Raw genomic sequence first — 11,434 nt, forward strand, 5'->3', positions numbered from 1 at the left:
ACATCAATGATTAATTAGAATACCATCCCAGTAGTCCCGGCATGTGTTTTGTGCCTAAGATCGGAACACATGCCCTTCTAACATATAACATCACAACATAGCTTAAGAAAGAGCAAGTAATTAACATTATATTACAAGTTCTTAAGCAACATCATTTACAACAGTTTACATCAAAAGATAAAGTACGCAGCGGAATAAAACCTATACAACAAAAGAAGGGTAGAGCCGTATGCCCTGAAGCTCCACCTCAAGACACACCAACAGAGTGGTATGCAATACTCATGCCCGCCACCACCCTCAGTAGGCGTGAAGTAGCAAAAAACCAACTCCTCTTCGCCGGTAGCACCTGAAAGCGCAGGCATGAGTACGAAGGTACTTGCAAGACTTAATTCATATAGGATACATATAAACAGCTCGACTACAAGGATTATAAATTTGGGTGTTAGCAAGAGTAGGCCACAAGGTTAAGTGAAACTCATATGCGGTAAGCAACCTAGACACACATGTGTGAGCACCTATACTTAACCAAAAATATCCCTCTAACCTGAAACCAACAACTTGCACATAAAAGTAAATAGAACCATAATAGAACATCATTAGACACCAACAAAACTTCCCAACAAACCACCCATAACTATCAACCCATATTCGTGACTCTATGATTGATGCGGATAGACAAAAGTTTGCTCAATAACCGAGAGCACGGTAATTCGAATTGATTTTACACCCTGCAAAGGGTACTCATAGACCCACACGACACAAGACCACCGCCCACATGACCCATCAATCGCGATTGATGATTCACGTATCAAACGTTCACGTACCCACCCTGAACCTTTGTGCCACGGTTGAGTTAATGTGGAGGCCACCTAGGTCCCGTGCGTACGATGACTTACTGACACAACCTCAGGCACCCCTAACAGCATCCCTGCTCATACCTCAACCACGGGGTCAAATGAACATGGTGACTTACGATACTTGGCTTACCGTTCCCATATGCGACATGTGGTGAGTATGAAAAAGTGCTAAAGCCAACGATACCGACGGACAGTGCTTAAACGATACAAGCGGTCTATTGTATTTGGGGCTCCTCTCTTGACTTACCCCTAGCACCGCCCACATCTCGTCTCAACCTCACCACTCAAGCAACCAACCAACCTTATCATCATTGATATTATTGTAAACAGTAAGTACTCCCTAAGCTCGCAAACAACGGTGGCACCATCGCTCGATTCTACCGAGAACCTATTGCATTGCTAAGCATTTTGATTTAACCTTTGACATTAGATATCAACAACATCACCAAGGCTACAAGGATATGGGTATTCAACAACTCAAGGTATAGGATATGCAATTCAACATAGGTTCTACCCATATACACCCGACAATGACTCGCTAAACATGTAAACATATATAAGCATAATTTATCAATTTTTGACTTCATTCAATTCAACTGAAAGGGTGTAATATGCTTAGATGCTTGCCTTAGCTTTTCTTAAAATCAAGATCAACCACAAGACCATTCCGCAGAAACCCGTCACTCTCCAGAACGTCGATCACTAAAGAAAAGAATACATCACAATAAGCATATGATAAAATGCCATAAAATATGCTTGATAATGCATGAAAATATTTTTCCTAGTTGGAACACGCTATAAGAAGACTAGCAAAATTGGATTCACCAATTTTGGACTTAAAGAATTACCGTGAACTAATGAAGCCTTAACCTAATTAATTTATCTTAGAAAGTTAATTAACTTTCATGGTTGGGGATATTTTTAGTAAGTAGAGGAGGTTATTATGAAACCAACAAATTTGGTTTAATAATTTTTGGAGCCATGGAGAATTTATTATGAATTTTACAAGCCTCAAACCGTGTGATGAACAATAACTAAGGAATCTCCGCAAATTTCTGCGGACACTCCGCATTTTTGCGGAGTCTCTAGACTTTTGCAGGGAGCAGTTCTTCGCAGGGAAAAATTGCCGATTTGATTTGCGAGCCTCTCCAACCTAAAGTGAAACATGTTTGGGGTAGTTTATGAAGTCTAGAACTCACTCATCAACCTAGCAACTCGATTCTTAACACAAATTCATCCATGATCCTCAATTTGGTCCAAAGCCTCAAGAACTCATGAACTTCACTGCATCACAAAATTGACCATCTAAATCATGAATTCATGCCGAGGGAAATCTAAGGGACTTACCCACGGTGCTTGTGGAGGTTAGTGACCATTGGATGATGAAGGAAATGGAGTGAAATGATTGGGAGAGAAAGAAATCCGGTGTTCCTCGTGTTTCAATCCTAAACACCAAAACGAGTCAAAATCAGCTCGAATCCTTTGGGAAGACAAAAATGAATTGGAGGGATGGATAGCTTACGAGCTAGAAAACGTGTAGACACCACATGCGCACCTCGATTCCTTCTCTTGAGGTCAGATTTTTGGGGAGAAGGAGAGAGCTTTGAGATAGAGAGAGGAAGGGAGGAGCTGCTCCCTTGCTTGCTCGGGTGGGGGAGCACGGGAGTGGGAGGTGAGAGAGAGAGAGAGAGAGCAGGTGGGGGCTGCTCATTTGGAGTGGTGGGTGGTGGGGCCACATGCAGGGCCCATGTGGAAGAGAAAGGAGATATGTTTTAACTGCGAATTTAATTCTTTTCTCTCCCGAATTTCCTTCTCTCATCTATTTGACTCCAAACGAAGTGCTCTAATATTCCGAAATGAATTTACTCAAAATCAAACATCATACCTAAGAAGCATGATTAGGCCCAATTACGTGATTACAGATTTGGGACGTGACAGTTATACCAGTGGGAAAAGAAAACATTAGTACTAGTTATAACCAATCAGAAAGTTTGTGCAAACGCACCAACCATATCCAGTAATAATTAGAACTAAGTCATAAGAATATCATGAGATTAAGTCATTTCACTCGTTGGTAGCAATCCTACAAAGACAAAAGTTTAAGGTTGCAATGGTACATGTATACATATTACTTTCGCATGTATGCTTGTTGACAAGAGATGCGTAAATATCTGGCCTCAAAGCAAGGATCCAAAATATAACAGTTAGTTGAAATAGACCCGTGTGGCACGAAAGAGACAAACATGAAGGCAAACAAACTATTTGAAAGCTTACTAGTTTACCTATATCAGGAATGGATCACAAAAATGAACATATTAACACACCATAGAAGATGAAATGACCACGACATACGTAAGTTTCTAGAGATCTGTACTCGCACTTTAGCTTCAAGCCTTCAATTAGCTGATTGGTATTGGAAAAGAAAATGATCAAATTAGTTCATATATGCTCCTCATAGAAAAATGGAAGAATCAAGAATTTAGTACTCGAATAAACCTAAATGATAAATATCTTAACTGCGAATAGTAGGATTAGTGGCATTTCTTAGGTGTTGGGGAAATTAGTACATGCTTTGTGACAAACTATAACTATCAAGTCAAACAAATATTTAGAGTTAGACATGAAGTGATCATTTGCTGCACCTATTCTGTAGTCTGACGGTAGGATCAAGAGCAGTACCATGTACTGCGCTGACCCACATTCAGACATTAATGTCTAGTTATGATCAGAGTGAGGAGGCTTGCTATAAAGGAACAAAGTAGCATCCAGAAGCAAGAAATCGACCTTCAAATTATGCCTACGATAATCATACAATGGAAACAATGGTGCATTCGAATATCAAATATCCTTGCAAGTTCATTTACCTCGTGTGTTCAAAGAACCATATGAAATCATTCTTAACGTCACTATAAAGTTAGTAAAAAGATGGCGTGTACTTTAGGAGAGATCTAGATCATGAAATGTCAATGATCACCTGCAGGTCTTTGCGACGAGCATTCGCCCAGTGCGGCCATCTGGATCGACGAGTAGCACGCGAAGGACTCATCCATGCGGTTGAGCATATGGTGCGCATGTTGCTAAGTTGCATCCAGATGCAGATGACGACAAAGACCAACTCCTCCTTGCTGTGATTGGCCTGTAGGTCCTCGAAGTCATAGCCTTCGCCTATGGGCAGCGACCGTGACGTGCTTCCAATCCCTCGCGCCAATAAATGCCTAGATGGCCTCCTCCAAAGCCTGCTTAGGCCATTGAGGCTGAAAGTACCGCCTTCCTACTGTCCCACAACCCACTCTTGCCACCGGCGCTGCCGAGGGGCTCGACATAGGTAGCAGGGGGCAGAACTAGCTCGTCCCTGCCGCAGACGCATCCGTCTTTGTGTCGTCGACCCGAGCACCGCCCATTGGAAGTATCAATCTGCGCGACCTTGGCTGCGCCGCATCCACGTGTGGGCCCTGTGACATGGTAGTGGGGGTGCAGCCGCCTACTTGGGGCGTCGCGTGAGGCTGCGATGGCTCCCTGGTGCAAGTGGAGGCGGCGGAGGCGTGCTCACGGTGGCTCTCATAGCGTAGCCTCCCTCCCCCCTCTCTGAGTGTGGAACCCTAGATCAAATGACAACGTCCTCCGCTTCATCGTTCTCCTCTACGACACCGATGATGGGGGAGCAAGCGAGGAGGACGGTGTAGGACTAATTTGTCAGAGGAAAAGAGATGGAAGGGTGGTAGGATATCCTGTCAGGGTGCGAAAATCACTACATTTTTTTTAAGTAGAGATAGAGATTTAGGATGTTTCAAAATGTCGAGGAAAGAAATGAATCATGCAGAAAGTCTCCAAACCAGTCCTATGCTACGAAGGGGTTAATAGGAAAACTCCCCTTGGAAATCCAACCAGATACGCTAAACAAATCATCTCAATATATTCCATCACAATTGAAATGATCTTGATAATACATTACCAGACCAAACCAAACATAAGGATGCATTACTTGACCAGATGATAGATAACAAAACATTTCCCATTCAGAGGCATGCGAGTTTTCGACAGTTTTAAACTGATTCCAGAGGGACCAACCAAACATATCAGTCCCTGGCTGTGGCTGGGTAACAGTTTTTAGCAATGCACCACGGAATTCCCATAGCATGCTCGAGTAAATGAATGGGTAGAAACTCTCACAAATGGAGTTAGGTGTTTTACATTGCTTATTGTGTCAAAAGTAAATGATAAAACCAGAGCTTAAATGGTGTCTAATTTCACGCAAAGCAAGATCCTGGGAAGTCTGAGGTCCAATGTTCTCATTCTTCGGCTGGCCTTTGCCCCAAAACTGGTATATCTTCATACCTTTTCTGCAAGTCCATAGAACTAAGAATAATCAGCCGAGAATTTGAAACATTTTGGGCAACACAGAATACAACATATACAAGTAAACAATGAGGCAGCTGCAATAAAATAAAGTTCCTGGAACACCTGCTTCTGGAGCTAAGCTCGGTTTCGAAATACAGAAAAGAATGGTCAACGAAACAGAAAAGAATGGTCAGCATACGCATTATTTTTATGCATTCCAATTGATTACTCAAGCAAACAAAAGCTATAAATTGAGTTGCTTGTTAACATTTATCCAGGTTTGGCAACTATCTTAGCATTGCACACTAAATTGTGCAGGTTACAATTCAACTGCCTTATTCCTCATCAAAGTCAGGCATTCATGATCTATTCTTATATGCCATGTAATGTAGACATGCAGTTTGGTTTGCTACGATTCAGAATGTATGTTCACAATAACGTAGAATTGTATCTGGCTTAGTACTCTTGAATTTTGCTATTTCCTGTATACCACTCGTTTTGGGTGGATGGGGATCTCTCTCAATCCCCATGGATTAGAGGGGAAAATGAACTAATTTCCCTGTCAATCCCCAAAGATTGGGAGGGATCTTGTCATGTCCAGCCCATCAGGGGCGATTCTGTATCACCGCGTCTACTGTAGCGCGAGGGTTACTGTAGCGCGAGGGTTACTGTAGCGCTTGCTGGTGGCTTGGATGCCAGGTTAGATTACTTAGAGATAAGATAATATTTGTTAGTCTAGATTGTTAGAGCCAGTTCCTATATAAAGGAGGGCACAACATCCATTATAATCAAGCAAAGAAGAATTAATCTAAACCTCCCCAAATATTCTAAGCATCCCTCATCTATAGTCTAATTCCTCCCCTAACAACCGACGCCGCTCGGCTATCCTACTAGTGAATATTTATCCCCCAAATGATCCTAGTATCCTAACATATCCCCTTGCATCCAAAACAAGCCAGTACCAAGCAGTCATTCCAGCTGTCTTTGCACTTCTGCAGAGCACTATTAGAGCATACTTCACACATATAACAGCAGAATGAAGCTTCCACAGAAAAGTGAATCAAGCACAACGAAAACAAAGTTCAGTACATGTCCAACTAATCTTAGAGATGTAGTATTCCATCTGCTCTCTAAATGCTACAGCACTGTGAATTACATAAACACTAACATGACCTCGAACCAAATCTCTCTATCCTATCATATTGATTACCAACCAAGCCTTCTGGTTAAGCCACGTCATCCACAATTTATAAACCATTTGATTGTTCTCCATTGGAATTACAGCCATTAGATATCAACAACTTCCATCCTCCTACAAGGAATCAGCCAAGCACGTCCCAAAGAATGGTATCTCTAAGACTAATAAACATCGACTGCACACACATTTCTGATAGAATAATAAGATTAATTTAAAAGTTAGATTACTTAATAAATGTTACCCCTGCCCTAGCAATACTTTATATTTTAACAACAGAAATAGCACTACATTTTACATTGACCCTTGGTTAATATTTGGAATAAAATACCACAACATCTCTTCTAAGTATTTTAGAGCTCACATCTCATATCATATTCAATTTCGAAGCTTTTTTTAGGTACATAATCGAAGATAAATCTTTAAGATCCGTAGCAATGCATGGATGGTAGTCCTAGTAACTGGCAAAGCAGACTGCCTTTCCTGTTAAGAAAAGCTAGATTCTAATTCAATTTTCTTCCCAACGCAGCAGCTGTTGCAGCAAATACTATCCTAGCAAGCAACATCGCACTCCAAACTCAAAGAGAAACAAAAAACAATGCGAGCAAGCAATCCAAACAGGCGACCTAATTGTGCACAAACAACAAGAATTACTTGCCATCCGATCTTCATACAAACCACAATCGCAACAAACACACAGGTTCTGATCATTAGAGCGTGAATTTTCTTCTTTACCAGGCGGATCGTAGATGTATGATCCAGTACCCCACGAACCAAGAAAAGCTAAACAACAACACGAAATTAGAGCAAGGAGGGAAAATATTACTCCAATGTTGTTCATCTCCCAGAGCTTGTGTACTCCGTAATCGACCGCCTGCAATCAAACCAAACCAAATCAAATCCCAAAGACGACAAAGAGTATGAATCAAAGTAACACGGAGAAGGGATGGTTGATCTGGAAGATGTGGGTCGGGGAGGGTGGAAGGGAGAGCGTACCCGCTCGCCAGCGAACGCGCCGGCGACGACGAAGGTGACGTAGACGGCGTTGCGGCGCATCACCACGCGGTAGAACGCGTCGAAGAGGCCCATCGCTGAGGCGGAGACGGCAGCGGCGTGCGTAGGTGCGTGCGACTGCGAGAGAGATGGAGAGGTGGAGGTGGAGGTGGAAGTGAGCTAGAAGGGTGCGAGATCGAGAGGGCCTAAGCATCAGTCCGGTCAGCCCATGTGTGGCCCACGGAACAAACTTTTCTTTTTTCCTTTTCGATTTTTTCAAGTAAAGTTTAATCCCTGTAATTTATGTTTATATGTTTTAGTCTGTGACATGCACTCGTCAATTTAAAATATCAAATTCAAATATTTATGAAACCTAATTCAACAAATGTGAAAACCGGTACGATCCGTTTCCTACCATGTGACTTACATGCCACTTAAGACCTAGGATGGGTAGGTCGGGAATCGGGATGCTGCCCATCCCCGTGGAAGGACCGGAACCCAGGCCTACCCAAACAGGTCCTAAAAGCGTGTGGCACTTGGCCCAATATGTCCCGTGTGAGGACAGCTCACGTCCGGACCACAAGAGCACACGACAAGCACCGGCTTGGCCAGACGCGTGCCGCTTGCGCGCATTCAGCGCCACCGATCTCGGGTGCCCGCCGCAGAAAAGGCGCTTGTTCCTTTCCATTCCCGTGTGTGCGTGCCAGAGCCAGACTGCCGGCTGCGCTCGCGGACCGGCGCCGAGTTCGAGTCCAGCTAGCACTGCAGTGCAGCACGTTCCCGTCCACTCGTCGTCAAAGCCGCGTTTCGCTCCCGCCACGCCGGCGGCAGCCATCTGCCGCACTCGCTGTCAAAGCCCCCTCGTTTCTTTTTTGTTCATGTTGTTTTGCCACGCATGGATCCATCGGGGGGAAGAAAAAGTCTGCAATTTTGACTTTGTTTCAGTGATGACACACATGGCGCTGCTCAGCGCGGCCAGATCACTCGAGCTTCGAGTGCTGTACAGCGAACTAGTTTTCGGAAAATATATTTAACTACTCTACGAGTAGATTGAGTAGCGGTGTTGGCCACCACTTGCTTTTCGATGAACACGTCAAACTAATCCTTGCTTTACATCATGCATTACTCTACGAACCCCAGAACAGACCTAGCCGCCGGAGTGTCGGTTCTAACTAACGCAAATGAGACGTGTTTCGGTGACATAAAATAAAACAGCATGGACCGTGTCAGTCAAACAAGTAATTCACATCCACGGACCTATACATTTCTTGTATCTTTATCTGCACATATGTTTGAAGCCAATTTTATAGCTCAACCTTTATCTGCACATAAGCTATAGCGATTAACAAAACATCACTGATGTGCTATGCATTTGTACAGCGGCGATAACAAACAAGCTCAACCTTGCTACAGGCAAAGAAAGGAACAGAACAAATGAAAGATTACCACCGCCAACCCCCTATCTACCTATAATCCATCCATTTGAAGGTAATCACATGGTAAACAAACATGACGTTCTTGACGATTGCCTCCATTTGACTATCAGATCACCTCCATGGCTAGCTGCTAGCTGCGCAAAACTTAGTTGCTCTGCCCATGGGGCAGCAGCTTGAGGGCCTCTGTGAATGTGTTCTTCAGCCTGCCCAAATGAGGCCTCACATCCTGCTTGTCCAGGTACACCGTCTTGAGCGCGTTCCATCCCTGCTTGTGGATCGTGGAGGGGTCCTTGAGCACCGGGTCATCCTTGGGGTACTGCTCGCTCAGCGTCGTCTCGTCCAGCTGGATCATGTAATCGAGGTAGTGGATCTGCATGTCGGCCGACGGCTCCTTGAACGTGCCGCGGGCGAGCCACTCCAGGCCGCCGTAGGGCACCACCTGGATGAGCACGGCGCCCGCGGGGAGGAACACCATGTTGGTCAGCCCCGCGCCGTGTACGCCCACCATCACGTCCGCCGAGTTCACCAGCCGGGCGAACTTGGACACGTCCGTGCTGATGTCCGGGTCGCCCACGCGCACGTCGAACCCGAGGCTCATGGCCATGTCCACCATGGCGCGCTCGTTCAGGAACCTGCGCGAGCTCCGGCGCGAGATGATCAGGAGGCGAGGGCGGCGCCGGATGTCCCACTGGTCGCCGCTGGGCGTGGCCGTCGCGCGCTCCAGCCCGAACGCGCCCCGCAGCATCGCGCGGAAGTCCACCATGGAGTAACCGGACGGAGTCTTGGACGCGTCCACGCCGAGCTCCTTGTGGAACGTCGGCCCGACAACCACGCTCCGGTAGCACCGGACCTCGTCGTCGTTGTCGATATCGACCACCTCGTGGTTGCTCAGCTGCTGGAAGATCTGCAGGTACTTGTTCGTCCACCAGGACTTGAAGCTGCTCACCAGGAACTGCAGCTCGCCCGCGTAGCGGTGGGCGGTGATGAACGCCGGGATGAGGACGTCCGTGTAGTCGTGGAACAGGTTGCCCGTGAACCCGCCGGTGGAAAGCACGAACGCGGTGGCCGAGCTGTTGATCGTGCAATGCGGCGCGTCGCCGGAGAGCGGCCGGAGCGCCCACTCCTTGACGTGGGACAGCGCGAACGCGTCGTGCTTCCGGCAGTACGGCTTCACCTTCCACTCCTGCTCCAGCGGGCTGATGTGGATGGTCTGGGTGCGCCCCTGCACGCGGACGTCGCCGGCGGCCTCACACGTGTCCGACCGGCGGCTCGTCTCGTAGCACACCGGCTTGCGCAGCACCAGATGGTCAGTGGCGGCGTCCGCAACAGCAACGGAGGAGCGGCTTACGCCGCCGCTGCCTGAGGTGTCGGTGGGCTTGAGCTGAGTCTCCTCTTCCTCCTCCTCTGCTGCTGATGAAAAGACAGCTCAGATTGATCAGATCTGCTCCGATTTTAACAACTTCGCTGCACATCTATGCATTCTTGTGCCCAATTTCAAGAAATTCCCTAGAAATTTCGAGCTAGAACTCTAGAGTAATAATAGGAAAAGATTTGCATTAATCTTGGGAATTGATGAGCAAATTTGCTCGCTGTTCGGACAGCCAGAGCAAATCTTCCTTAAATCTCTGACATCAAAATCTTAGCTCCTTACATGCTTTACCAGGGGGGAAAGATTTTATAGCAAGGGAAGAGGAACCAGTGTCCAACATTACCAGCTGAAGCTGCACCGTCATCGGCGGTGTCAAGGGTCTCCATCTTGACACTCTCCTTCCTCATTGCCTGCTGCTCCTCTGCTTTGATGGCCTCCCCTGTCTTGCCTGCATCACGCAGCTCAAATCAGCGAGCCGCCACCCAAGAAACAAGAAGCTGAGTGACAGCATGGCCAAGATCACAGGCAGACAAACTAAGATGTCGACGAACAAAGGAGCATACCAATTGGGGAGAACCTTGCCCTGACGAGGGAGAGCAGCAGGAGGGATCCCAGCATGAAGGCTATCAGTGCCACATTCCCCAGCCTCCTCCCCTCCCCCCTCGACAGGTTCCGGTTAGACTTCATGGCCCCCCCTCTGTATCTCTCTCCTGTCCCGAGTCCTCACCTTTCTCTTCTCGCCTCGAAGTGATTGTCTTCTTTACTCGGATGGTTCTTGAGGGGGGAGAATTAATCTGAGCATATATACCGCTAGCAAATGGAACAAGGGTGCGGGTGCACTAGTTTGCTATCGTTGAACAGGGCAAAGGGGTTGAAATGGTAGTGTGGTTGACCGGGCGACAGCCTCAGCTCAACACACGATGCAGACGGGGAGGAGAAGAAGCAAACCGTGGCAAGGGAAAGGGAAGGTTACTTGACAGTAGAGATAGCTAAATGGGTTATTTAGGCCGGTTCGGCACGGGTCGGATTGGTATAGTCTGATTATGATAAGGGTCGGCTACTGTAATGGTTTGTGTCGTGCCGACCAACGGCACGACCTATCGGTCACTGTGCCGTGTTGTGCCCGTTCGAGTATGATTGTAGTCCGACGGCACTGCCGGCCCGATGGGCATGACAGGTACGGCGTCATGGACGACCCAATGACACATGGGCGGCCCGTCGGTATGGACGGTCCAAAAAATAAAAA

General features: G+C 46.6%; 2 protein-coding genes and 1 long non-coding RNA gene across 4 annotated transcripts; all 3 read right to left on the minus strand.

Moving 5' to 3' along the window:
• Nucleotides 1–334: 334 nt before the first annotated feature.
• LOC133917487 (uncharacterized) lies at nt 335–2,774 on the minus strand. The gene is made up of 3 exons (XR_009909683.1): nt 2,380–2,774; nt 2,205–2,302; nt 335–346 (listed from the first exon to the last, which is right to left on the minus strand). It is a non-coding gene; the product is annotated as an uncharacterized LOC133917487 (long non-coding RNA).
• A 2,077-nt stretch (nt 2,775–4,851) lies between these two features.
• Nucleotides 4,852–7,632, minus strand: LOC133918864 (cytochrome b-c1 complex subunit 9, mitochondrial-like). The gene is made up of 3 exons (XM_062362950.1): nt 7,387–7,632; nt 7,217–7,264; nt 4,852–5,197 (listed from the first exon to the last, which is right to left on the minus strand). The coding sequence occupies exons 1-3, from the start codon at nt 7,477–7,479 to the stop codon at nt 5,147–5,149; spliced, it is 192 nt and encodes a 63-aa protein (XP_062218934.1). The 5' UTR covers nt 7,480–7,632; the 3' UTR covers nt 4,852–5,146.
• A 1,040-nt stretch (nt 7,633–8,672) lies between these two features.
• Nucleotides 8,673–11,106, minus strand: LOC133918865 (alpha-1,3-arabinosyltransferase XAT3-like). 2 transcript variants are annotated; one of them, XM_062362951.1, is made up of 3 exons: nt 10,752–11,106; nt 10,532–10,636; nt 8,673–10,229 (listed from the first exon to the last, which is right to left on the minus strand). In XM_062362951.1, the coding sequence occupies exons 1-3, from the start codon at nt 10,873–10,875 to the stop codon at nt 8,965–8,967; spliced, it is 1,494 nt and encodes a 497-aa protein (XP_062218935.1). In that variant the 5' UTR covers nt 10,876–11,106; the 3' UTR covers nt 8,673–8,964. The 2 variants fall into 2 exon arrangements, with proteins under 2 accessions (XP_062218935.1, XP_062218936.1); XM_062362952.1 differs by having other exon boundaries at nt 8,673–10,226; nt 10,752–11,103.
• Nucleotides 11,107–11,434: the final 328 nt, after the last annotated feature.

Source organism: Phragmites australis, chromosome 5 (assembly GCF_958298935.1).
Source record: "Phragmites australis chromosome 5, lpPhrAust1.1, whole genome shotgun sequence".
Classification (NCBI taxonomy): domain Eukaryota; kingdom Viridiplantae; phylum Streptophyta; class Magnoliopsida; order Poales; family Poaceae; genus Phragmites; species Phragmites australis.